The sequence below is a fragment of the Chelonia mydas genome, chromosome 3 (genome assembly GCF_015237465.2).
Source record: "Chelonia mydas isolate rCheMyd1 chromosome 3, rCheMyd1.pri.v2, whole genome shotgun sequence".
NCBI classification, from domain to species: Eukaryota; Metazoa; Chordata; order Testudines; family Cheloniidae; genus Chelonia; species Chelonia mydas.
Window position 1 is genome coordinate 108872918 of NC_057851.1, and position 27738 is coordinate 108900655.

At 41.8% G+C, this 27738-nt stretch overlaps 1 protein-coding gene across 12 annotated transcripts in view; it reads left to right on the forward strand.

The window, feature by feature from the left end:
• SASH1 (SAM and SH3 domain containing 1) overlaps positions 1-27738 on the forward strand; it is an 838974-nt gene that overhangs the window by 658138 nt on the left and 153098 nt on the right. The window contains exon 1 of one of the 12 annotated variants that reach the window (XM_037894945.2): positions 8091-9108. The exons of 10 other annotated variants lie outside the window; for them this stretch is intronic. In XM_037894945.2, coding sequence (XP_037750873.1) covers positions 9013-9108 — 96 coding nt within the window. In that variant the 5' untranslated portion in view covers positions 8091-9012. Of the gene's footprint in view, positions 1-8090; positions 9109-27738 lie in introns of those variants that run through there. One more of the 12 variants, XM_043543095.1, reaches the window with a different exon arrangement.

A 27738-nucleotide genomic window follows, 5' to 3' on the forward strand; every position in this document is an offset into this window, starting at 1 on the left:
TTTACAACGCATTATATTCTATACTTATAGACCCGGATCCTGCAAAGACTCAGGCATGTGTTTAACTTTAGGCACTGTGAACGGTCCCATTGGCACTAGTGGACTACTGCTTGTGTGCATATCTATTCATCACTGTAAGAGGTTTGCAGTCTGTCCTGAACACATGACACAGAACAGTCAAACATGAAAATCCTATTTGGAGTCTTTTTTGTTCTAGCTCCCTCTCGTGCATCCACCCAAAACAAATTAGCTCCAGTTATTAAAATAATGCCCCCTTACAGTCCAATATAATTGTCTTTAGAAACAGACACTAAAATATTTTAAATATCATTTTTCCAAACTGCCAGATACATTTGACATGATTATTATAGCAGTGTATGGAGTAGGGAGCATTGGACTGTTAGGTCTCCTTGAAATTCTTGATTGCATTCCCTTCTAGTTACAGGCAAACATGAAAAAACAGCTGGGCAAGTACAGACAAATGAAAGTATCAGCTTAAATTACTTTTGATATATTGAAAGCTGTTTCAAGTAACTCCCCAAGGAATCAGCAATGGTAATTTCCTAATAGAGGAGGCCTATATCTTTAAGTAAAACATTACCTAGGAAGTGTCATGGAACAAAATTTGGAGGGTACTTTTAAGAGGTTAATTAAGGTAGGCCGCAGCCTCGTTGAGATATCTTAATGAAGTCTTCATTGTTCTTCATATGCACAAACATTACGTGTAAATATATAATACACAATAAAGATTTTATTTTCCATGCGTTTAGGCTTGCCACGTAACAAATCCAGGCTTTGCCACTCATGGGTAATATAGGTCACCAAAATGAGAGCCAATAAAACATTTACAGAACATCATACCATCATGTGCCTTTATATGCCACCTTTGAACAGAGGCTATTCTAGATACTTTAAATACTGGTTTTTCTTCCTTCTCATAGCTTCAGGTGGAAATCTGGCTTGCAACCAGGATCCATGGTATGAAGAGTCATTGGTACTGTTTTCCATATTCCTTTCCTGTGAAGAAGGGTTTCTTAATTATCATTAATCTAGCTGCACAGATCCTGGGTGAGAGACCAATTATAACAGATTTTTGAAACCACTAAAAATGACCAAAAATAGCTTTTGCATACACAATAATGTCCTAATTTCAATATCCAAAGCTTTGAGACCATATATTTTATTGCTGTGTTCTGAGTTACACCTTCTTGAACTATCCTAAACCATTCTACTTTTTAGAGTGCTATGAGATCTGCTGAAAAATGCTATATATGAGCAAAGTATTTATTATTATTGTGTTTTATTTCCCCCTTGGTGTTCATCTTACTGGTAGATGATTATTGCATCCTTCCCAAACCCCCTACTTTTCATTTCATCAAGCAATATTTACTTATTTCCTTTATTTCATCCTCATAAATCACTTCTCTCCACTTATGTCAGAATGTCACTAAACACTGTGTGTACTAATAACCTTTAAAAATCACAATATCAAATTACTTTTCAATAATCATGTGTTTGCTGTAGAACACACAGACAACTATGCAGAAACCTGGATGACCATCTTCAAATTGACTTGCCTGATTATTGCAACCTTTGCATTGTTTTCTCAGGGAGAGACAGATAGCAGCACGATACACCTAATGTTCAGGCACAACGATTTCCTTGCAAAACTTAAGAGAAATGAGCCCAGCATAGCTAGCTTACTGCCCTCAAGGGCTGCTGTATCATCATTGTTGCAGTTGGTCAGGTTGTATAGAATAAATCCTTCCCACTCACACCACTGTGATCACAATAATCCTTCTGTTCACAGACTTTCCAAAATATGAATTGAGAGAATAGCTGGGAGACACATTCTGAGTGGTGCTTATGCCTGTCGTCACTATGTCTGTCTGTCTCTCTCTCAAATCTTGAAAGTGGATTGGCTGGTGTTTAAAAGCTGCAGTTTGTGGTAGAAGGCTTCTCGTCACTTTAATTACAGTTTGACAGGCACCTTTACCTTCCAGCTGAGTTTCCCTAACTCAAAGCAGCTGCTCTTTTAAATTACTCCCCCTCCAATTCTCTATTTCAAATAGGTTACAGAAATGATATGTGTCTGCTACAGCCTCACCAGATTTAGGGTAGCAAAATAGTCTTTCTCGTTTCTCCAGTGTTCCAGGTTTGAGTGTGGAGAGGGCAGGGCTCTGTCTGGTTTGCCCACTGAAATTTTTAAAGAGGATAAATTTCTGGTAGCTCTTTGATAGTCTAAGTAGGGTATAGTTAAAAATAAACATTACATATTGGACTTGGTTCTCCACTGCCTTTCACGTTGTGTTGCCAGTGAGTGTAAAGTGGGTTTTAAAGTGCTAATACTACCAGCATTACGAGTGGAGGATTCGGATTTGATAGCATTTTACACCAACTTATAACAGAAGTGGAAATGACTACACAGGATCCAAGGCAATGGAGAGTCAGGCCTAATATTTTTATTATTGCCACAGATGGATCTTTATAATATTTGTCAGTGTGTTGCAAATGCTCATGATCTCATCACAAGTTCTGATGTTTTACTTAAAGCCACAACTCCTGGAGGCAAGTGAGGATGTGAGAATCTCAGCTTTCATTTAAAAAAATAAATAAAAAATCTGGCCCTTATTGTTCCAAAGAAAAGTTTGAAAACATGACCCAAATGCACCCTAAAGGCTCAGAAACCAGAAGCCAAAGAGAGAGAATCCAACATATATTATTTTTAAAATCTCGTCATTAAGCCAATTCCATGATTTCTTGGTGCCTGACTGATCTTTGAATGCTTGGGGTTGGGAATGCTGTTACAATACACTCTGGTCTCCTGCGGCATAGCTGCTGCTATCTTCCATAAATTCCATCTTAATTTACTTGTCCAAGCCTGCTGGGTGGTGCCGGGGTCAGCTGGCCAGGGGCATATCCTGAAACAGCTGAAGATGCCCCTGGTTCGGTCTGACGGGGCAGCCAGGAAGCTATTAAAGGGACTGTTGGGCTAGGACCATATACAGCCTTTTTTTAAAAGGTGAGAGGAGAAGGAATGGTCTTCTTCCCTCTGAGGAACCGGTAGCCTGGGTGTTTGGGACTCTTTCCTCGCCTGGTCAGCTTATCCAGTAGACAAAGCAATTGGCAGAGAATTACACTAGCAGGAAGTGACCGTGGCGGGGGGGGGGGGGGGGGGAGAAGAGGTCCCAGTGGTGGAGAAAGTTACCGTAGGTAAATGTCTGGTCTGCAGCCAGACACTGAGCTATCAGTTTGTTTTGTACTGGAAAGGTTACTGGTTTGCGTACACTGAATTTTAATTTGTTCCCCTAATTCTGTATGTACTTGGATAAATGCACCAGACATCTGTTTTTGCACCATACTAATGTCTGGATTCACTTTCTGTGGATTCCCCTGATCCCACTGGTGCTGCTGTTGCAGCATTCCCCACATCCCTTGTGGAGCACAGGGTCTGGAGGTGCAGGTCTATGGATCTTCCCTGAATCCATTTTTGACTAAAAGTCAGGTTCTCAGCAGTGTCTATCCATGTATCTTTAGAATGACAACATATTCATTGTTTCAAAGGTAATTCATTGCATTTTATCTTGTCAGGCTCTGAGCTGTACTGAATTGCTTTGTATGTTGTTCAGGAGAGGATTATGTATCCCTTAAGGACACAGGAAGCGCTCTGTTTTTTTTAAGAGAAATTGTTCAATCCATCCATTTAAAATAAGTTGACGTTACTTACAAGTTCACCCATTAAAAGAAGAGCAGAGTGACACTATAACCAGCAGACTTTATCCAGCTATTTTGTCACAGGCAGCTCAGATGTTTCTCTTGTAATGGGTGGGAATTTTTGGTGTAATAAAGTGTCTGATTTTCAATGACACTTGTGCAAAGATTTATTTAATACAAATTTTAATCCTGAGGAGAACCTAGAATTTTTAGGAAGAAGACTTGTTTTTTTATCCTCTAAAGGGAGGTGCAATAAACATCTTTTAGAGGAGTGGTGATGTTTGTTTAAAAATGTGTGACTCGGTCATGCAAAAGAAGGGTGTGTGCCACAGGCTTGTTCCAGGCACAGTGTGGGCAGCCATTGTGTGCAGATTTGTCTCAAGCATCTCCTCCTACATTTCCCCCCACCTGCTGTTGCAGTCCTCAGTACCATTTGCTCCAGCGCTGGGCCTCTCTGAAATATAAGGCTCCCAGTTGTGCTGAATTGTCCCAAATCATTGAGCAGTTTTATGATCAGAATTGGGATGAGATCATCAAAACTCATTTTCACTTGTGACCTACTCAGAAGTTGAACAAACTGCCTTGTTTGTTTGAGGAATTAGAATGTGAAAGGGTTCTGCAGTAATCCAAGCCACCACCTAGCAACCCTAATACAGCAATAAGGGAGGGAGAGTACCTACTCCTTGGGACACAGGATTGGAAAGTGAGAGACCTGGGTGCTATTAGTCACAGCTCTTCCACTAACTTGCTGAGTTATGTTGGGCAACTCACTCTTCCTTAGTTACCCATCTGTAAAGTTAATTAGGATTCTTAGTTAATGCACAGAGAGCTGTGCTCCGAGAGTTAATTACCATTTTGAAAAAGGAGCGATTAGAAGAGCAAAATATTATTTGTTCGTTATTGAATTTAATTGTTTAAATGCTGTGTAATGGAAGTTCAGACAAACTTAAATAACCAGGTACCGTATGTGAGAGAAAATAAACACAAACAAAGTTAGTTGTCCCCTAAGACTGGAAGAGTGTGACACTGGACAGGAAATTCGATGATGTGAGGAAACGAGTAAGATTATAAAACTGACTTGTGCTTCTCATGCTGGAGATCACCAAGTCAGTATCTGCATTGAAAGAGACTTTACAGTAGAGCTCAAGTGCTTAGGAAGTGTCATGTCAGCCCTAATTGTGGGGTGGGAGGGTGGACTGGACAGGACATGAGACAATTTCTGAATATCTCTGCGTGCAGGAAAAGGGATATGATCCTTTCCTTTCTCCTTATGACTCAACAAGTATCTTTCCAGAAAAGCTCAGAGTGAATATTACAGCCATGTTTAGATTTCTTTTCCTTCTGCAATGAATGATACAAAGTGAGGGTCACTGTATTTTGCCTCTCCTAACTGAAGTCTTAGACCCCCCTAGCCTTGGCAGTGTTTTAAATTGGTGGTAGGTGTATATAGCACTAATCCTAACTGCTGAAAGATTACTAGAGTAATTTTCAGGGACATCTCCCCCCCCCCCCCCCCCCACCCGTTTTTATTCTTTAGTCTGGAGGGATTCAGATCACTGAGAAAATGATGGATATTGTTTAATGTGGAGCTTTCAGACTTTTATCAAAATAAAACAATCTCCATAATTGCTTTCCACTAATTGAATTATACAGCTCAAACCCCTTTTGGTCTGTGTTGAGGGCATTAGTCTGCTGCTCTAGCGATAATCATAAAATTAGCAATAATAGTTGAAGCTGACAGCTAAACCTCTGAAACAGTTAGTGATTTCTGATCTCTACAGCAGCGCATAAGTTTAGCAGAGTATGTGGCCTGAATTACAAATATATTTTGAAAGAAAAACAAGTCAGTATTGTTGGATGGTCTGATTTATAAAATGTGCAAGACCTGATGGAATCATCTAATTGATGATTGGTACTTTTGAATCATAAGCTTTTAAAAATATATATAATTGTGTGATGTGAAAATAGCTTATCATAATGGGCCTTACTCTCTCCTGCCACTTGTATCTGCGTAAATCTGGAGTTACTCCTTTGAAATCAATGGGAGTTGTGCCTGTGGAAAATTAGTGAGACACAAATCAGTCCCAATATACTGCCTTGCATTAATTTACACCACCCACTCTGTGCATCTACGGTTCAATCCTGCCTTCAGATACAGGCCTTTTAGGATGCTCAGCAGAGTATATTTTGCACTGGCGGGTAGTATCAGGATCCTGTAACTGAAGCAGTTAGTACAGAGAAATTGCTAAAGGATCCTGAAGCCAAAAGTATACTCCATATTGTTTAAATTAAAATTTTAAAAAGTTAAGGGAAAATAAAGAAATTGTTTTGAAAGAATTATTTCTGCATATAATTAACCTTTGAATGTTTAATTTTGTGCCTGTTACTACGATTGAGTAAATGGGTGTGACACCACAGGGAGATGACAGATACTTCTTTGGTGCAAAAGGAATTTGACCCTTTAGCCTCATGACTGAAGGGTTTGTGCATATGGTCTTTTTGAGCACCCAGGGGTGTGTGTGTGTATGTTTATGAACATACATGTGAGTTTTTCCTTACAATAGAGTACTATACCTGGCATGTTTTCAGGTCTGACTTATAGTCAGGTGTGCATTGGGAATGGTAGGGGATTCTTGTTGGTTTGTGAAAAGTCAGTGCTCCTGGAGTTGAATAGTCCTCAGTTGTGTGTGCACAAGTCCCACTGACATCAGTGGGTGTTGCAGGCACACAAACAGCTGATGAGATAATTGAGTTCTGGGATCTTGCAGCTATTGGCTGATTATGCAGATGATGGGGGGGGGGGGAGGGTCTAGACTACAGTTTTCTTTCTGTTTCAATGCTGGTTCACTATTTTGCATTTACATGTTAGATAACTGGAAATCAATTACCCTAAGATACAACATGCAGGAAAAACTAATCAAGAACCCAAACTGTAGGCAGCCAGACTCACTGCTGTAGATCTGTGCTTCAGCTTGCCCTAGAACTCCCATACTCGTGATACAACTGGTCCCTGTAAAGTGCTGCAAAATTCCATTGGGTCTCACTGCTCAAAGACAATGAGGAGCATTACCACTGGGGTGACTCTGAGTGTGGGGGGAAAGATGCTCTGTGAGAGTCGGGAGTGACAGTTTGTCATGCCTTTGTCATTGCAGCTCTTGGAACATGGCATCTTTTAGTAAGAATGTCTTGAGATGAAACCATAAATTAATAACAAGTTTATACAGGCTGGTGTTGAATCCCTGTTGCCAACTCTCACAATATTTGGTATGTTCCTGAAGCTCCAGCTCCTGGAGTCAAGTGATGCATTGAGAAGCTCAGTCTTTTGTTTAAAAAAAAAAAATTCTAGGCCTCTTGGTAGTGACGAAATGAGTGTACCCTATACATTTTAAAAAAATAGAAGATATATGAAAAGATTCCAAAAGCATTATATTTTTACATGAAATGATATTTAGGTGCCTGATTCATGATTTTTGGATGCTTGAGGTTGCATGACTGTGGTATGAAGGTTTAACATACATATATTTTGGATGGCCCTATTAATGCCAGATTAATGGCAGCCTGAAACAGCTTTTTGAGGTGTGGTTATTAATTTTAAAGCCTAACGGTGACCAATCACATGAAATGTAAACTATATCACTGCTGATCATTTTAGCAGAAATATCCAGCTCTTCTAAATTTGTGGGTGGGGTTTGGAGTTGTAGGGTTGGGATTCGCTCTGTCCTGAGAAAATACTATAAATTCCCCCCCCATAACCTGCGTAGAGTCTACCATCATTCAGACAGCTACTTCTCTAGAAGTACTGTCAAAGTCATATTTATTTGTCATGATTCTATTGACTATACTTTCACAAACAAATGTATTTAAGTGCATGTACAGTCAACCACTTCCCCCAAAAGAGGGAGCACCATATGTAATTGTTGGTTATTGCAATTCATCATCATGTGGGGAAAAACAAAACTAAATAAGAAACACAAGGCAAGGAAATATTTCCATAACCTTGCCCTCAGGGAAGCTTGCCTTATAAAACCTAATCAATGACAGATCACCCTTTTGAAAAAGAAAAATAGTGGGGGTCTAATAGTTAACTAAAAATATCTGTTGCTGGAATGTTTAGCAATAACATAATCCACATGGTCGTGTCCCTATGTCAGCTAAAGGTTGCAATTTTTACAGAAGTTTTTTACACATTAAAATAGAAGTCACTGTTCCTCTCAAGTCATCAGTTTGCCTAGTCGGATGCCGAATGGTTCCCAAGCTGTGTATGTGTCTGCGTGTGAGAAAAGCGCAATAGCAAACCCGACACGACACACCACACCACACAACCAACACACCCGCACCGAATAAAACAACCCTCACGCTCAGCCTCAGGGCGGACCAAGTTTCCAGCGCTTGTTTTTCAGCTGGAATGAAGGCGGAGTTAGGCTGGCGTTCCTGGAAAAGGTGGGGATCCTGGGACGCGAAGTCCTGGGGAGGCTGGGCTAGTGTGAAGACCGCTTTAGGTGGCTTCCTGTGTGTGACGGAGAATGTTTTAAGTGAATTGCTTTGGTGACTCGAAACTTGTGAACGCCGGAGGCTTCAGCCCGGCTGCTCTTTCAACAGGCGATTTGTTCTCCTGCCTGTGGCTCATTTCCATGCAAAGAGCCTGACATCAGAGTACCTTTTGTTGCTAAAAGCTTTCTTTAGCTGGGGGAGTGAGCAGTCATGTGAAGCTGGGAGAGCTCATTTGGAAGACAGGGGTACTAGAAAGTTATCTAAGCGCTGAAAAGAAATCGTAGGCACCTATTCTGCTCGAGGTGCCTCACAAGCTCACTCTCTAAGGGACTCGCTTTTACATGGATGTTTGTCTGATTGTTAGAAGGAAGATTTTACAATGAATCCTTTGCTTTTAAGCTTACGAGAGCCCCCGCGGTGAAACTGTGGCGCAGATTTACCTTCTGCTACCCTGTTGCTGCAGCTCTACCAGAAAAGTTTTGGAAGGAATGTCAGCTGTGTACAGCTCCTGGATCCATCAGCTAAGAGAAGACAGACCCTAGGCGAAAGCTCTGACTGAGCAGGGTCTGGCATCTGACCTGGAGAAGATTTCTTCCCCCCACCCCCTGTGCCCTTGAAGATTTATTTTGGGAAGCAGTGATTTGGCTGGTAGCAGAGATCAGATGAGAAGGCATCGTGAAGCTGTTCAGAAGGACTGGGGAAGTGTTTGTTGTTGGTGTGTGGTGTGTTGAAGAGTCATCCCTTTGACAGAAAGTTGTTGTTGGGAACCAGTATTAAGCTCTACTGAGGCAGGGAATCCATCTAGTCATGGAGGAGGAACAAGCAGCCTGCCCCGAACCCCAGCCAGACAGCATGATGTCTGATGCGTTCTCCAAACTGTGGACGGATGTAATGGGAATACTGGTGAGTTGCTGGGGGAAGGAAAGGAAAGGGAAATAAGATGAGAGATCTGAATCACTGTGTATTGTACCCAAAGCAGCTATTCTGTTGTGCTGTTTACTTTTTTTTTAAGTGTGCTGCAAAACTAAGAAAGGAAATTGGTGGGATTGCTTGAAAAATGTGGAATTAAAAATTTAGATTGATTTTCCTGTAAAGTACCCATCTTCTTGTTGAATAATCAGAGATGAGTGAGATTTTTTTCAAGGTTGTGCACAAGTGGTAAACCCTTACCAATATATTGCACTTTGTACAGTACCTGCTGCAACTTTGAACAGTGTTATCAGTTGTTCTCATTATATCCGGCTTCATCATCCTGTTTCATTTTTGCCTTAAGACATTTGGTGGATTAGCTTTTCTTTTTCTATCCCTGGAAAATTTTCATGCTGAGAAACTATTTCTTGGATGACCATTGTAATCAAAATTTTGGAATATAGTTAGCAATAATGTATCTCTTTTCATCTTTAGCAGTTGGCACTTTGTGAATATATTATCTCCAAGAACATAATACTGAGCACCATTTTAAGAGTTGCTTTGCAATTTGCTATTGATTTAACAAAGATTTTAAGTGTTCCATGTCTAGAAAAATGCCTTTTCAGTTTGGTGATGAACTTACTGTTTTATTTTGGTCTGTACCATATTTGACAATATAAGTAACTGGGACTAGTTTCAGCTATTGAAACTTTTAAAAACTCTGTGCATGAGTTTCAGTTCTCACTATGTCAAACTTGGTTCAACTCTGGGGAGCTAGATTTTTTTTTTAAATAGATCAAAATTTGAAGTGTGTGGTTTTCAGTGAATAAGTAACACAGCACACTCTGTAGACTGCTATAAGGTTGGAACAAAGTTGTGCTTTAGAAATTGCTGCTTAGATTGTGCCAAGGAGTAATGCCATGTTTGGATTCTTGAAATGTTAATTTTTAATTAGTAAAATAAGACAATTGTTTATGAAATATGCTGTGAATTAAATATTTCTTTCTACTATTCTTTTTACATTAGTGTCCTCTTCTCCCACCCCGAGGTTCAATTTATTCAACAGCTACAGTAGATCAAAATTCTACAGCTACACTGTACATGCTCTGAATTTAATTACTTTAACCACTATTTCTGTACTACTTCTAGAGAGAAGTGGGCTACAGAGTAAGTCATTCGTTCTGTAATTTTCTTTTTATTATTGTGACTTGCACTGCTTGAAGAATAATTATTTTAGGTGACAGGTAATAATTAGCATAGACAATTGCCTCTTAGTAAATACCAAATAGTAATATTACGTACATATTCATAGCTGGCAAATTTTTGTAAATATAGGAATCTGGTAATTAACAGTAGAACCCTCTATACTGAATGTTGAAAGCAAATAACCATAAAGAATGTTGGTTTTTTTTTCATTCATCATAAGCATCGAGGAATATCATGACAAATTCCTTATGAAAAGTTCTATAGAACTTAATAGGGAAAAAACCAATAGACTTCCAGTCTAAAGCTTTTTAGAATTTAAGAAAAAGGCTGCTATTTGCTATGCTACAGGACTTTTCCATATGAACTACTTTAATTCTAAAGGGGATGTTTAAAAAATATCTCCTTATTTCCTTTCCCCAAAGAAATCCTCATTCAAATGGCAAATCAGTTTAGTAGCACCTTGCTCCATTCACTATTTCTCTGTTAATGACTTTAGTGTATGAATGTAAGCAGAGTCAGTTTTGCCAGTTTGTGTAGGGAGTACACAGTTAGTACTTTATGAACAGCTTCTTTCTCTCTTTCTGGCAGGTTTCAAGTTCTGCATTTACTGAAAGCAGAGGGTTATTGGATGTCTTAGAGAAAGGTGTAGAAGGTGGCCAAAACTACTGTACAGCATGGTGAAGTTTAATAAGGGAAAAGTTATGATTTTCTCAGATCAAATCATTTGGGGTGATGTCAAGTTGTGGACAGGTTTGTTCTGGCTGCACATCCTGTTTTCTTCCATGGGAAATAAATCCATCCTATTGTTTTTCTGGGAAAACTAATCTAAAACAAAATGTCCATATTATAAGTCCACATGGCAGGAAAGAGATATTTGGTAACTAAGTAGCTGCTGATTGCATTAGCCACAATAGTTATCCAGCATAACTCTCTTCCTGCTGTAGCTCTGAATATTACAAACAGGATTGCAAATACTTTAAAATAGGTCCTTGCACTGGGTCTTGAAAATGTACTCACCGGTGGGGAGAGTGAATGAATGAAGACCTTCCTGAATGAAGACCTTTAGTTTTCTTTAGAATTTAAGATTTTATTTTAATCAATAAGTTTCTAGCCCCTATTGTTGCAAAGTAAACATTCTAAACATGAACGGAGCATAAACTGATTCACTGCTGTCCTCCTGGGTCTACAGACTCTAGTGCTTCTGTTGTTGCTCATACCTTTAGCAAGTGGAACAGAGTAAATACTTACCGGAGTTTTGTCAGTTTCATTCTGCTGCTAGGGGAAAGCTATGAGCTATAGCAGATGCAGGCACTAGACCAATTTACTGGAGAGGAGGACTCCAAAATAGAAATTGGTGTAGTAGTAGAATAGCTAAGCAACTGCCCTTGCAACAGCTTGAAAGCTAAGAAAGGAGTAGTCGTGGAGACATCCCCATCACAGCAGCCCCAAGACTAGGGAGAAGTTAAAATGGCAGTGACCCACACACCCATGCAGCAGCCAGAAGGCATTAGGTCAGGAAGGGAACAGAGAGAAGGTGCTCCTCCTTTTTTCCAGCAGCCGCAAGCAGTTGGGAAGGTTTAAAATTTATCAGACACTTACTTGATGGAAGTCAGTGGGAGAGACAGATCTTCAAACAGGATCTAGGGCAGTGCCATAGTCAGAAGTGTCCCTTTTTCAGCAGCTGAATCAGGGTTGGCATCTCACCTGGGCATTACCTAGGAAATAAAGCCCTCATCTCTTGAACTGGTCTTTGACTGGTAGGTATAGTCCCCTGGCAATTAGATTGCCTTTTGAAATGTCCAAGCTGACTGAGTGGATGGGCATTAGTGTAACTGGGGTTCAGTTAGAAAAGAGTATGGAATTGATACAGATTTTGGGGGCGATCGAGAATATAATGTGGGAAAAGTGAGCGAGAGAGAAATTTTAAGTAGTGAGACGGAGAAGTGAAATTCCCCCCCCCCCCCCCCCCCCCCCCCCCCTTATTGCGGTTACTATAATGATAGTAGCATATGTAGCATTAGCACCTTGGAGCAGTTTATGATGATACAATGCACTGGGTAACACAATTATAGTTGAAAGCATGTTGGAGAGCACTGGCTAATTAATAGTTCAAAGTCTCAAATCAGCAATTGATGGTGTGAAATTCATCTGGGATTTTCAGAGCAAGATTGAAATGCGTGATCTGTCTATACCTTGGAAACTCTGTGTCACTGTATGCAGCACCATTTTAGGGACCTGTTCCAAGGTGTATAGAATTTGAATCAAACATACTATGTGGACAGAGCAAACTGAATGAAAGACTTACTTCGTAGTGAAAATCCACCCTGTTGGTAAGATCCTGAATGTGTTTGTCAATGAGGCCTTTGATCTGATGTCAAAGTTAGTGATATTGCACAGGTACATGTATAGATTTGATCATTCCATAGCTGTACTTTTAGGGCAGGGCCTAATGGCATTAATATAGTGAAGAAGATGGCATCCTAAATAGCATAGTTCTTTGTGTTACAAGTAGGTTTCTTCGCTTAAGGTACTGCTGCTGTAGTGGATATGTGGGGTAAAATCCTGGCCCCACTAATTTCGATGCTGAAACTTCCATTAATTTCAGTGGAGCAAGGATTTAATTCAAAGAGAGGTGGCTATGGCTCACTGAGGACTCTTCCTATTGAAAGGACAAGATCTTAGCAAAGGATACAGAGGTACTTGTATGAGCTACAGTGAAACTAGATGACCTTTCAGTTCATTGTTTCAAAGTGTTAGCAAGTTCCTGGTTTCAAGGCTGGCGAATCAATGATAAGTGAGCAAAAGAAACTTAATTTCTATCCAGAGAATTTTAAAGGTAGTGAACAGTTGCCAACGAAAGAACAGTTTATCTGTATTGTGGGGAATAAAATCAGCTTATATTTGCATCTGGAACTCTGCCATTTGCATGCATGATCTAGGCTCTTAGTACAATGCTCCATATGGTTTTCAACAATTAGGTTTAATTTCTTCTCAAAGTAATAATAAAGATCTTTAAACATAAAAGAGAGAAGCACGTCAGATAATTCTTTGGCTACTATTATTTCTAATTACATTAGTATTATCCAGTGTATTGTAAATAAAGGAGTCCGGTGGTGTTAAACCAAAGGTCCTGGGAGTCAGAAGGCCTGTGTGGAAATCCTCAGCTAGTGTAACTTATCATAGGTCCATCAATGGCAATTTATTCCAGCTGAAGATCTGCTCTCTGGATTCTATTCCTGACTCTGTCACTGGCTTGCTAGGACTTTAAACAAGGCATGCAAATTTAGGCTGACATTTCCAAAAAGTCTACTATTTGGAGTGCCTCAATTTTTGGGTGCCCAGCTTGAGACACCGAGGCTACTGACTTCAACTGGAATTGCAGATGCCCAGCGCTGCTGAAAATAAGATGCCGGGATGTCTCAAGTTCAACACTCAAAAATGGATGAACTCAAAAGTAGAGAACACTTTTGAAAATGGGTGCTGTGATTTCTAAGCTTGTTTTCCCCATCTGTAAAATGGGGGTACTACTACTTAATTGTCTTCGTAAATTGCTGTGAGATCCTAGGATGCAAAGTGTTTTCATTGTAGCTTCTACTTTAGAGTGGGTTTTTAAAGCAAATCACAGGTGCCAAGGCTAAGGATGAACAAAACAGACCTGACATATCTTTTGAGGTGGGACATATGTGGTTTTGCTACCTTGCAGAACATGACTGTTGGATTAGAATATAATTTTTCATATAAACGAATTAAAATGGACTGTGATAAATGAAAGGGGTGGGGGAGATAGCTCCCTTTTATGGCCAGCCAGCCATCCATCCAGTTAGCTATAAAATCCTTCTTAGTAGTTGTTCTCTACTTGCTTTACCTGTAAAGGGTAAAAAAGTTTCCCTGCATACGTAAAAGGAAGGGAGTGGGCACCTGACCAAAAGAGCCAATGGGAAGGCTAGAACTTTTTAAAATTGGGGAAAAAACTTCCCCTTTGTCTGTGGCGGTTCTCCAGAAGGAGGGAGCAGAGCAGCAATACTGTAAGAAGCTTTGGGCCAGGTATGAAAAATCATCAGATCATACCTAGAAACTACTCATTTAAAACCCCAGATATGTAAGTAGATCAGGAAGTGTCTAGAAAGACGCAATTAGGTTTATCTCTTTTTATTTCTTTATGGTTTGTGGACTTCTCTGTGCTAACCTCAAATGCTTTTGTTTAGCTTGTAACCTTTAAGCTGCACCTCAAGAAGTTATTGTTGATGCTTAATCTTTGTAAGGGTTTTTTTTCATTTTTTTTTTTTTTAAATCTAGCCATAGCCTGAGTTTCCAGATGTATTTTTTCTTTTTGTTCTTAATAAAATTTACCGTTTTAAGAACAGGATTGGATTTTTGTGTCCTAAGAGGTTTGTGCACATGTTGTTTAGCTGGTGGCAACATCTGATTTCCTTTGTTTTCTTTCTCAGTGCTTCCCCGGGGGTGGGTGTGTGTGTGAAAGAGCTTGAGGGTACCCCACAGGAAGGAATTCCCAAGTGCGCTTTCCTGGGTCCTCAAAGGGGTGGGGGTTGCACTTCGTTGGTGGCAGCATCTACCCATCCAAGGACACAGAAAAGCTGTAACCTTGGGAGTTTAATACAAGCATGGAGTGGCCAGTGTTGATTTTTAGAATCCTTGTGGGCGCTACCTTCTTCACTCAAAGTGCCAGAGTGGGGAATCAGCCTTGACGTGGATGGTGACTGATTACGGATTAGCTTTTTTTTTTTTTTTTGCCTACCTATTTAGTCTCCTTTCTTGTCTCATAAAAGTTTACTTCCACCAACACTAATCCTTCTCTGAAAAGAGACAGCTCAGAGAGGGAACTTCTGATAGACTTTTTCTTGCACGTCAGGTCCCATACACTGAAGTTTGATGGAGGCATCTGTGTTTTCTGTGAGATCCTGGAGACTAAAGCTTGATTAGCAGGGTCAGGCCTGGCTCCCACCGAAGAACTGGCTTTTCAGTATTGCAGAGAAATAAAAGAAGGGAAATGATATAGCTGTATATTGAATTGCACAGCTGAAATAGCTGTTTTCAAGAGATTAGCCACCCAGTTACAGTGAGCCGGGGGTCTACATTATAAATTCCCATTTTCAAGTTCCTGTCACTTGTCTGTGAAAATGTACCATTATGAGAATTTGCACACATGGTTTCATCTCACTTAATTTTTTCGCCTTATTTAACCACCAACCAATTCAGCTGTCTCTAAATTATACCAAATGCAATGGAAAAAAGCAGACTGACAGAATTTGCCCATTCTGGATGCTGCTTTTGCATTTGTGAATATGAAAAACAATCTGGTAATTGGTTTAAAATAGCTTTACATGTTTTTCAAAATACAATAAAATTCCTTTAAAAATAATTAATACACAAAAGGTATTTAGGTGCAGAAGGGTCATGGCCTTGGAAAATTCTACTTGCTCTGAGAGCAAAGAACTTTCTGTGATGGCTAAATTATGATTAATCATATTTATTACAGGGATGCCTAGGGATTAGCCGAGTGGTAGCACTGTACAAATACAGTGTAATAGACAATCCCTGCCCCCCAAAGAGCTTACAATCTAAAGAGAAAGAATAGACAAAGGATGGGGCAAAGGGATTTAACATGCAAGCAGAGTGATGTCACATCAGTTCAATGATTTGTTTGTTTGGGGGGGATGTTTAGAGGCTCAGCTAAATGGAAAGACAGAGGACAGGAGAGCAGAGAAAGGGGGACGGAGCAGGTGAGAAGAGGTGGGAGGAAGGTACAAGGGGCAGGTGTGGGGTAAGGCTAAAGTGCAGATGGGAGGTTGGCGCCAACGGCCAATCAACACAAGGCAGAGACAGTCCAATCAAACTGTAGAGAATATTTCAGTGTCTGTTGGTCACTGCTTAAGCTGCTGCTGTGCCAGCTTCAGTCTCTGTCTGGCTCCTCCCTGCAAATTCTTTCCTAAAGGCCACATGGCTGTGGGGGAAGGGAACCACTGAGAGTCCTTGTCCCCCCAGAGGAAGGGTCTCCCCTACACAGTTTTAGGCCCATAGGTGCTGGGGGAAAGGTTGGCCATGCATAGGTGCCGCATTTTACCCTCTCCAACATTCCCCATGTAGCAGTATGATCTCTCCCTCCCCATCCGTCCTGTTGTGTTAATGATTTCTGAGTAAATTTGGTCTCAGCACGGCTATATATTAATTAGTTTGACAGGCTTAAATAGCACATGAGTAATGACATTTATTATGTAGAGTTGTCTGTCATAATATCCATTTCCACATAAAATTAGGCAGATTTTTTTCTTTCTCACAATTGAGTGAGCTAGACCAGAGGTGGGCAAACTATGGCTCGCGGACCACATTCGGCCCCCGGGACCATCCTGCCAGGCCCCTGAGCTCCTGGCCGGGGAGGCTCGCCCCCTCCCCCCCCCCAGCACTGCCACCACACCACTAGTGCTCTGGCCCGCTGCTCTGAGCAACATGGTAAGGGGACAGGGAGCGGGGGGCAGTCAGGCAACAGGGGGGTGGGAGGCGGTTTGGGGCGGGGGTCCCAGAAGGGGGCAGTCAAGGGACAAGGAGCAGCGGGAGTTGGATGGGTCGGGAGTTCTGAGGGGGGCAGTCAGGGCACAGGAAGTGGGAGGGGGCAGTTACGGGGCAGGGGCCAGGCTGTTTGGGGAGGCACAGCCTTCCCTACCTGGCCCTCCATACAGTTTTGCAACCCTGATGTGGCCCTCAGCCAAAAAGTTTGCCCACCCCTGAGCTAGACTGTAACTGAACAACCTGTCTGGTCAGTTTCCATTGATTAAATGTGTCCTGGCAGTGAGGAGGAGGAGGCAGCAGGAGTTAATTTATTGAGGTGCAGCTTCAGGGATATTTGGATCCTAATCTCACATTTCTCATGATGGAACACACACAAGAGAATTGCTCTGTTTGGTTTTACTATGTACCGATCTCTCTAAGGACAGTACTTCTGTGATAAAAGCATGGTCTCCACTGGGGAAATATCTAGGAGTGTATTGTCTTTGGGAGCTAAAATACCAAGTTGTGGCAGTCCCTGTTCTACTGGTGGTCCCATTTTACAGCGGAGTTAATTTTAATAAACGAGTTTTAAATAAAAATATAAACTATTGAAATATCAGCAAACCACTCAAAATAGAAAGAAGGCACATGTTGTGATTGTAAAGTGTGTGATGTTGGCCCTGATGAGCGCATACTGTGTTTAGTTGGATATTCTTGGGGCTTGAGTGGAATATTTTCATTGGTTTCATTTACAATAATAGCTAAAGCCTTTCTCAGCTGTTAACTTGATGTTTCAAAACACATGCTAATTTTGTAATATAATTCAAATTGATATAAAAATAACTGGTGTTGATAATATCTGCTGGATAAGGTATTTGAGCTATCTGAGAGGTAAAAGCTAAGCCTTAATATTGTTTAACTTCCAGAAAAACACATTTTTTTTAGATGGAGACAATAAAAATATTGGATCTGTGTGTTGTGTTTTGAAGCTAAATCAAATGCGTAAAGATATAAAACAATAATTTATTATACATAAGTTGGTTTTTTCGTTTTTTTTGTTTGTTTTGTTGTTTTTTAGTACCCATCATACCTAAAAATCAGACATGGGTCAAGAATCAAAACTCTGGATCCTAACAGCGATGGCATTTGGAATTTAGCTTTGGAATCTGGATAAAAATTCTGTTTCAGGCCTGCTTCTGCCACAGACACATTAGATTTTGCTGTTCGTTACATGCTTTTGACTTCTCTGGAGCTCCCTGTCAGCATAAGGATCTGCTTGTGAGCATCACTTTACAGGAGCAGGATCTAAGATAGTTATAAAGCCAAATATTTTTGCGGGGGAGGGTGAGAAGAGGGGAAAAATGCATACATAACAATGTAATACATAATAAAGGTAACATATTTAAGGGTTCTGCTTCAGTACCACAGGAGGTCTCTTAGTAGTTTATCACCAGAATCCCAAGAGGACAGTCCTGTATTTGTTGTTTAAATATTACATAGTATGAAAGAATGTTCCTCTAATAAGGTCTTTTGATCGGCAGAACATTCCTAACCCTCTTTTTTGCAGCTGAAGATGCTTTGGGCAGTGGAGTGGGTGCCATAGAAACAGAAGGTGGGGGAAACAATAGATATAGGGCCAACTTCTGCTGGCATAAATGGGTGAATTTCCATTAGTCAGTGGAACTGAGCGCATTTACATGAGCAGAGCATTTGGCCCGTAGTCTTTAAACAAAAAGAAATATCCTTTGTCATCTCTTCATAAGTTCACGTGCTTCCCTAATCGTATAATAATGCCAGAGTTCTGTTGTGTGGTGATCTGAAATACATGGGCGTTAAGCTTTGTGGTCTTTAGCATTCCAATGACTTCAAGAGGAACTTGCTCTCAAAACAGTGAGCAAAGTCTGCTCTCATTTACAGCAGTGTAAATCTGGTTTAATTCCACTGATACCAGTGAGAGAAATTTTGGCTTGATTTACACTGTGGCCCCCTTTATACCACTCTGGCTATGTTAAAAGTCCTTAAAGTGTGTGTAAATATGCTGTTGGAGACGCGTAAAGGAGCATCAGTGTAAATGTGAAGCAGGCCCAGTTATATTTCAGTGCATTTCACATTTTGGTCTTTATTTGTAATAGTTATGATTGCAATTCCAGAAGCCCCTCCCCCGCCCCCCCCCACACGTTCCTTTATGGCACCCACTGCCGTGGAACCTGCATGAGTCACATCCCTAAAATTAATATGTACAATTTCTAAGAATTTCCCTGAGTTCTCAGATACACTGCTCCCCTCACGATTTAATGTCTGCAGTCTTCCTCTTCCTTCTCAGCATTGAATAAAAGTATCTGACAGTATAACTGAATAGAAAGACCTTAATCTGTGCTCTGAGGGCTACTAATTCTCAGCTCTGGATAATTGAGAAGGATTATAAAATTTCACAGAAAGGAAATCTCAACTAGGGATGCTGTACCACCAGTAATATAAAGTTCAATCCTAGGAACTGAAAGCTGAAACATTGTGGCTTGATTTCTGAATTTCTTACACTAGTCAGGATGGCTTATGTGTAAGGCTACACTTTTTTGTTTTTTTTTGTTTGTTTGTTTGTTTTTGTTGTCACAGGTATTTTTAGTAAAAGTCATGGACAGGTCATGGGCAAGAGACAAAAATTCACGGCCCATCACCTGTCTCTGATTTTCACCAAAAATATCCCTGACAAAATGGAGAGGTGGGTTCAGCATCCAATCTGGGCTGCTGTAGGGTTCCCGTGCCCCCAGGGTGGCTGGGAGCCCAAGGGGGTCCCCCCCACCATGGCTGGACAGCTTCAGAGGGGTTCCCTGCTGTGGCTAGGTAGCTGCAGGGTCCCCTCACCAGGGTGAGGGCTGGGAGCTCTAGCCTTGGGCTGAAAATGTCAGAGGTCAAAGGAAGTCACGGATTCCATGACTTCTGTGACCTCCATGACATGATTGAAGCCTTAGTTGTGTATTAATGCAAATGAGTTACAACATAGATTCGTCAGGTGAAAAGGCTGCTGTTAAGTCACTGTCATTTTAGAAAACAATACAGAAGGAAGGGTGCCGGGGTGAACCTTCCCACTGTCACCTATTGGCTCATGTGAGACGATGTTTATCAGAGCAAGGACACAGAAGAGGCCATCCTGTATTTCAGAACCAAAATATAGAAGCAGCTGTGCACTACAGCACCTGTACTAGACTGATGGTGTTTAAAAAAGTCCTTGACAAAGCAAGCAGTCAAATTCCAGCGGTCAGCTAGCACACTGGGAATATTGAAAAACGTAAGAATTGGTGAGCAGTGGAGCAAGGATTTCCATGTCTGACACTTCCATGCTGCAAGTGATGGTGTGATTGTAGTGTGTCGGTAGGCGTACCTGTGCTAGCTTTAATCTAGTTAACACAGTTACTAATAGCAGAGTAGACCTGGCAGCATGGGCTAGCTCCCAATACAAGCCTGTCAGGGTACGTATTCAGGTTGTTAGCCTGCACTGAAGTGCATGCCTCCCTGTCTTCACTACTATTGTTACCTGGCTAGCTAGATTAACGCTAGTATGGGTATGCCTACCTGTGCCCTAAGAGCCATGTTGGCAAATTGCAAATGAGCACTCCAGCTGATTTGCATATACCCTTATATAATTGTTAAAATGAAAAAATAAATGCACACAACCATAATATTTGCTCTTATTTGCATAAGGATAGGAGCTGCATGAGTTTTGAGTTCGTCCCCAAGAGTGAAAATCTACAGTTATCAGTTTTATCCTCATCTACTGGTTATGGGGAGACATTGTCCCGCAATAAGGCTGCATTTCCTGATTTCTTGGGCCACGTTTGTTCTTTGGGCTGCACGTCAGCTCTTGTTTTCTTAGGAGCATCAAACAGTCCTCACTACAGCCGTTAGAGGTGTCTAATCTTGTTTTCATTGAAGTCCATTGGAGTTTTGCCATTGGCTTTAATGGGAGCAGGATCAGGTCATTAGTAAGCTATTAAATCCCCTGACAAATGTTGCTTTTCTGGTGGCAAAGGTTGCAACTTAGGCCCTGATGCTGCAATGAGTTCTGTGCGCACAGACCTCACTGCTAGATTTTAACCTAAGTTTAGTTTCAGGAATAGTGATTTCCTGTTTTTCCCTCTCCCTCCCGATAACTCAATACCAGAGAGAGGGTTGAATAAGGGAAGACTCCATGTTAGCTGGGCAAACTTAGAATCCCCATAACCGTCAAATTCTTTGGACGGCTTTGGCATGTTTCTGCATATTGCACTCCCTAAAGCTTCTCAGAGGTCATATTCTCCCTATGGAAGAAAACAAATTCCCAGGAATTCTTCAGTTACCCAAGTTGCTCAGTGAACAGTTGTGCTTGTGTGTAGAAGTATTTACATTACTATGTATCATTAAAATAAAATTGATGGGTGAAAATAGGTGGATTATCCTGCATTTTTATTGTACTTTTTAGTATAGTGTCCTGTATTCATTCACTACTTTCAGGTATTCTGGGAAGACATTCATTTTTTTTCTCCCAGGCAATGTACAGATGCATCTCCTTCTGCAAAAAGGTGATCTCAGTCTTTTTATAACTTCTTCTGTTCTCCACCCTGCTCACTTACTACCTTCTTATCTGAACTCTGTGATGATGAATCATCTTGCCACGCCCCTCACCATGGTACTTAATTCATTGACGTGGCAAATTGTGATTTGTAGTGGGTTTGGGGGAATCAAAACATGGTACCTCAAGGAAGTATATTACTGCTTGCTCAGCATAGATCCAACAGTGTATTGATTTTTTTTTCTACCTGTGTATGGGTGCGGTGGGTGGAGGGGGTGCACACGCACACACAAGTCTGCCAATAGTCCAGAAATTGCTCTTCAAGTGTTTTCCAAACCTAAGTACTGCATGATTTCATCTGGATTCAGGGAGCTAAACTAAGAACATTTAGGTCAAAAACCTAATCAAAATATTGACTCATACAAGGAAGCACTGGACTCATATCATGTGCATCTGTGTATTCGCTGCATAATGGAGAAGGGAAAGGGATGCTTCCACATGTCTTGATGTTGAGTGCTCTGAACATGTGTTCACTAACTCTGGGTTATTGTTGGATTTGGTTGGTGCAGGGGTTGGGAGGATTAGTCTAATAGGTCCCTTATCAGTATGGCTGAAGAAAATGGACAATGGTCAGGATTTGAATGTCGTGTTTTCATCCTGGTAGGATTTTGTACTAGTTTTTCAAGTAATCTTTGCCAGTTTACTTGTGGCTTTTAATCCTCATTTTAAATGTATTCAGAACACAAGGCTATTTTAATTTTATCTGCTAGCCTTCTTTAAAAATATTACAAAATGTTATAGAGATAGTTACTTATGTTAAAGTGTTCTAGAAATGAGAGTGAAAAAAGAAGGTGTTAGGACTTCTAATCCTTCTGCGTGTCTAGAATTGTTCACTTCTTTGTGGTTTCCAGTGCTTTGTCCAGCTTTAACTGATTCAGGGGATGGGGCTTCTTGGGAGACTATTCCACAGACTCGTGTCTCACTACCAGGAAAATAACCTTCATATAAAGAGAGAATGTTTAAGGGGAGATGTAGAGAGGGACTCATTGTCTAGAGGATGAAGGATTTCCATGGTGAGGAAAGTGAAAAATAGAGTCCCAACTTCGAAGTGTAACCTCTAAACTTCAGGGACCAGGATGTTAGGAGGATCATAGAAGCAAAAATTGCAATGACAGGAGATGCGTGACAGGAGATGACTAAGGGATGACTAAGGATTTTGAAAGAGGCGTTGCCAAGTGGAAGACAAATTTTGGTGAAGTTCCAGAGATGATGGCTGGTAGACATGTACAGACAAGGAATATGTGGGAGGAAAATAGTTGGGAGTAAAAGGTGACTCAGAGACTACTGAATTTGGGAGCGAAGTTAAGGGCAGAAAAAGCAGCATTGCAGACATGGAATACCAAGCAGAGATACTAGGAGAGGAAATAACACCTGCATGTCCCATTGCTGGTGTCTTATTTTATGTGCATTTAAAGACACATACTGAGTATAGATTGAAAACTGTTGACTAATGTGGATGTGAGCTGTAAGAATAAGAATGCTCTTAGGTTGTGACCTGGCACATGCTTAGGATAGGCAGTTTATGGCCGTCAGTGTGATATAGCTGGGGAAAGTCTAGGGGATGTAAACATGTGCTTAGGTTCTGTGAAACAGGGCTGTTGTTCATTACTGGAGAAGCACCAATAGGAATCTTGTGCATGCTCACTCCTCAGAGAATCACCTGTATGTAGTCTCTGAGAGATATGGCAAGCCTACAGTTACTCAAGAGCAGACTATGTAGGATTCACTTCTGTTGGGGAGCAGAGAAGACTTTTCTTTGGCAATGATGATGATATGGACATGTAGGAACCTAAAACCACATCTTTGCTATACACAAATAAAGGGGAACAAGTGAATACAAGTACCAGATCCCAGAATCGAAAGGATTATAAACTGATCCACAAAATAGTCTTCATTACCGAGTTGATATTCCTAATTGATATAAACATGAAACCCTGCAGAGTCTCTGGTACTTAAAAGATATGCATCTAAATAATATTTAAATGGATTCATGCAGTTTTAAGACACACTGGGGTATAATTGTAGTCAGCTTAGTTAAATGAACTGAAACCACTGATAACAGTACATTACTGCTCCTAAATAAAAGCTCTTCAAACACAGGCTTTACGGTGCTTAGTGAAGACAATAAAAAACCCTAGTCCAGTACCGTGAAGTTTGTGCCTAGTTTTTTATTTAGCTAATTTGTCTAGGTACAAAAGATGGGTCATCATAATTGCTACCACTGCTGCTGTGCTGAAATAAGTCTAATATTGAAGTGATAAAGCACTTCAGTATATTGCCAATCTTTTTCTGGTTTTTAATATTTTATTCTTCAATAAATGGAGTGGAGGGCAGACTGGCATAAGCAATATACAAATAACAGTACTAAAAGTTATTCCATGCCACTACCAAACAAAAATGCTTTGGGTCAGATTTTCTGAAGAGGTCAGCATGCAGCACCTCCCATTTAAGCACCCAAATGCAGTGTTAAGATCTTCAAAAGTGCTCAGCACCCAAAAGCTTCCATTGAGGATCTAACCATTTCCATACATCTGCGTTCCTAACTCTGTGTTAAGACAAAGGTTTGAAGTGATTGGGATTCAGAATGCCTAGGTTTTGTTCCTGTCTCTGCCACTCATTCAGTGTGGTTTCTGAGATAAGTCACTTAACGTAACCCCTAATTGCTGTCGTTTCTTCATGCATATGTAAGTGGGGGCATAGTCCCGCTCTTGTGGGGAACTTTCCTGGCTTCTGCACTACCCCGGTGAAGTGGTCTAGCGAAAGGATCTGAGTCCTCGCTCCCACTTCCTTTTCCCAGTGGCCTCCCTGCCCTTGAGGACTCTCCTTCCACTCTCCTGTCTGGCAGCGTCCTCGTAACCCCAACAAGACTGGGCCCAGAATTCCTGGGGGGCTCGACCCCCAACCCTGCTGTGGTCACCTAGGACACGGGCTATGGTGTCCCCACTCCGGGGTACTCTGCCTGCACTGGGCACTTCTCTGACCCACTGACCATTACATACAATTTAAAGCAAATGCAAGTTATTTAATCAACAATTAATTTTAAAAAGAATACAGGAAAATGGGAAAGGTTAAAGGAAACACATCACCCCGCTCTGTGGCAGGGAACATCACAAACAGTGTCTCTGGAATGCCAGGGCAGTTCACAGTCTGTTCCTTGTAAGTCCCAGGCCTTCTTCTCCGGCCCTGGCTGTGCTGCAGGGATGCTGTGGGTTGGACACTTGCTCTGGTGGTGGCTACACGCTCTCAGGCTCTAAGTGGTAGGACCCTTCTTCCCAGTGTCGCCTCCGCCCTGTCGGGGTTACGATCCAAGCCTGGCCTGCAGAGCCTCTTGGCTGAGGCCTCTCCCTGTGCCGGGCCCACTGCCCAGGGTCCCCCTCGCTCTTCCCAGCTGCTCACCGCACCCAGCTCCGGACTGCTGCAGCCCCAGCTCCAGCTCCACTCTGCCTCAGCATGGCTGCTGCTGCTCTGCCTCCAGCTCCCTGGGCTGCTTCTCTGGCCCCTCTGGCTCTGATTGCTACAGCTCTGCTCCCAGGCCAGGTCTGCTCCGCAGGCTGCTTCTGTGACTCTGCTCCCAGCACTGACCTGCTTCCTGGGCTGCTTTTCTGGCCCCTCTGGCTCTGGTTGCTGCAGCTCTGCTCCCAGGGCAAGTCTGCTCTCTCTGGGCTGTGCCTCTGGCTTTGGGGCTGCAGCTCTGCTCCCAGGACAGGGGCTGCTTTTCTGGTCCCTCTGCTCCCCAGCTCAGCTCGGGCCCCTGCTTTCTCCTTAGCTCGGCCCCACTCTGTCTGACCCAGGCAATTCCAGCTCACAGGGAAGATGGGACCTCCCTGGCCTCCTGACTCCCTGATTAGCCTGCCCGCCCTGTCATTCAGGCTGACCTGGAGCATTGGCCTCTGCCCATTGTTCCTGGGGGCTGTCAGTCTCAGGGTCCTGATTCCCCATTGCCCCTTCCCCCTTTTAGTACTGGGAGCTAGCAACTAAAACACCCTCACTGAATGTTAGTAAGGGGGCAACAGTCCCCTTCCACATAAACATTGTCATAATACTTACCTCATAGGGGTATTGGGAGAGAGAGAGTCTTTCTATCACAACTGGAATATATTACCTCTCACCTCCCTCTTTGCTCCCTGAAAAACTTATTCCAAGCAAAGACCCCTTCCCGAGGGCACCATAACGTCCTCTCAAGACCTTGGTTTTCCAATCTCATTGAGTGGGAGATGCTCAGATACTGTGGTGATGGCACTAGTGCAAAACCATAGGTCGGTCTTGCTCGAAGTTTGTAGAGCACCTCTATAGGTAAAGGTGCTATAGAGGACTGTAGGCATTTGGTTCCACTATATTCACCCTTGTACTGTAATTGTTTCAGTTTTCTTAAAATAGTACATTTTGTTCTGCCTGCCACACTTTAAACATTGTCTTTTTGCTTCATTGCTGCCAGAAATTTTCAGGCTGAGGTCCAGCCTGCTGAGCTGAAAGACAAAATAGAATACTATTGTTTATATCCTTTGGACAATGACACCCCATTTTTGTAGCGGGGGGGATTTCCTCAGGAACCCTATGCGTAAACCGGTGGACTGTACCCACCGGGCCTCTGATACACAGTTCATGTCTGTCCTCTCAGTTACTGCACTAAAAAGGAGTCTGGCTTGCTTTAAGTTACAGGAAACCATTTCTCCTGCTGCTAAGATTAGATGGGGGACAAATGGATTTCTGCCATATTCAGTTACTCAATATTTTACAAGCAAAGGAAATAATAACGATCAGGGAACCATAGGAGTGAAGGCAGGAATTCAAGGTGCATAATGCTTTGGATGTGTCTCCCATAGACCCAAACTGCTGAACTCTAGCAGCAATGGTTAAAGTTATGGCAAAGCGTCAGAGTAAACCATTAAAATATATGCCTGCTTGTTTTCCCCAGTCCACCACTGCCTATATTTCCCTGTGTGTATTTATGTGCATACATCAACAGAAATGTCTCCTGAGTGCACACTACACTGTACCACTGGGCACTATAACGAGGACAGCAAATTGCCATAACTAGCCACCAGATTTTTGGGAAAGCAAATCACGTTTTTGTATGCAGCGTGCTAGTAGACGTGCTCTGTGAACAAGATTTTAGGGTGATGACAGACACTCCAGTATTACTTTTATGTAGACTAAAAAGCTATTTACATACAGGGTCTTTACCCAACCACATGAACCTTCATATCTGTCGACAATCAGGGTCATGGATCTAGTGCTGTGGAAAGAGTAGCTGAGCCTACCGCTGCATCCTCCAACATCATAGCAAGCAGTAGTTATTCATTACTTACTTGTACTACGATAATGCCTGGGATCCCTAGCCACAGGCCAGGACCCCATTGTGCTAGGTGTTTTACAAACACAGAACAAAAAGACAGTCCCTGCTCCCAAGAGTTTACAATATATTGGATTCTTAGGATCTCATAAACCTTTGAAGATTTTGAAGTATTTTTTCCCCAGATCTGAGAGAACAAGGAACCCCAAAGTGGGTAGAGAATTAGTTTACTAGACCCTCAGTTACTATTTCAATCTTGTGTGTGTTTGTAAGTATGCTTATGATATACATATATACATATCGTAATGTGTCATTGCTTTTTGTGCATATAAGCGCTTTCTCACTCAAACTATGAGCCTGATTGATAAAATGTGTGATGGTATAGGGTGCTAAAAAGGTTTTATTGCCAGGAGTTGAGGATGACTCCACAAGACATTAGATGCTGTAAATAAAGATTATCTGATTTACTAATAGAAATCTCACTTAGCCAATTACTTTACTGTTCATGATTTTGGTAAAGTAATTCATCATTAAAATACAGTAATGGCAAGATAAGAGCAAAATAGATTTAGTAGAACACTAAAATGCCAGTAGATGGACTTGGCAGTATACAGGATACTGCATGCATATGAAGGCCAGATTATTTGTTGTGAGGACTGGCGCATGGGAAGTCTTGTCTAGTGGTTAAAGCAGGAGTCTTGCCTCGTGATTAGAGCCCAGAGCTGAGAGCCATAGGCCAAAGTTGGAGTCAGGAATCAAGCCAAGGGTCAGAGCCAGAGTCAGGAGTCAATAACCTGAGCTATTACAGCTGGGGACAGAAGCTGGGCAAGGGAGCAGGGCTGGCGTGATCTGGAGTGGGACCAGACCAGGGCAGGAGCAGAGTGGAACAAGACAAAAGCAAGGCTGGGAGCAAAGCAGGCACAGGAGTAATTACTGAAGCAGTGGGTGTAGGCATTGAGCAGCCAGTGACCTGCAGCTGAGTTTAAATGCAGATCTCTTGGCTCCTTTGAGCCGA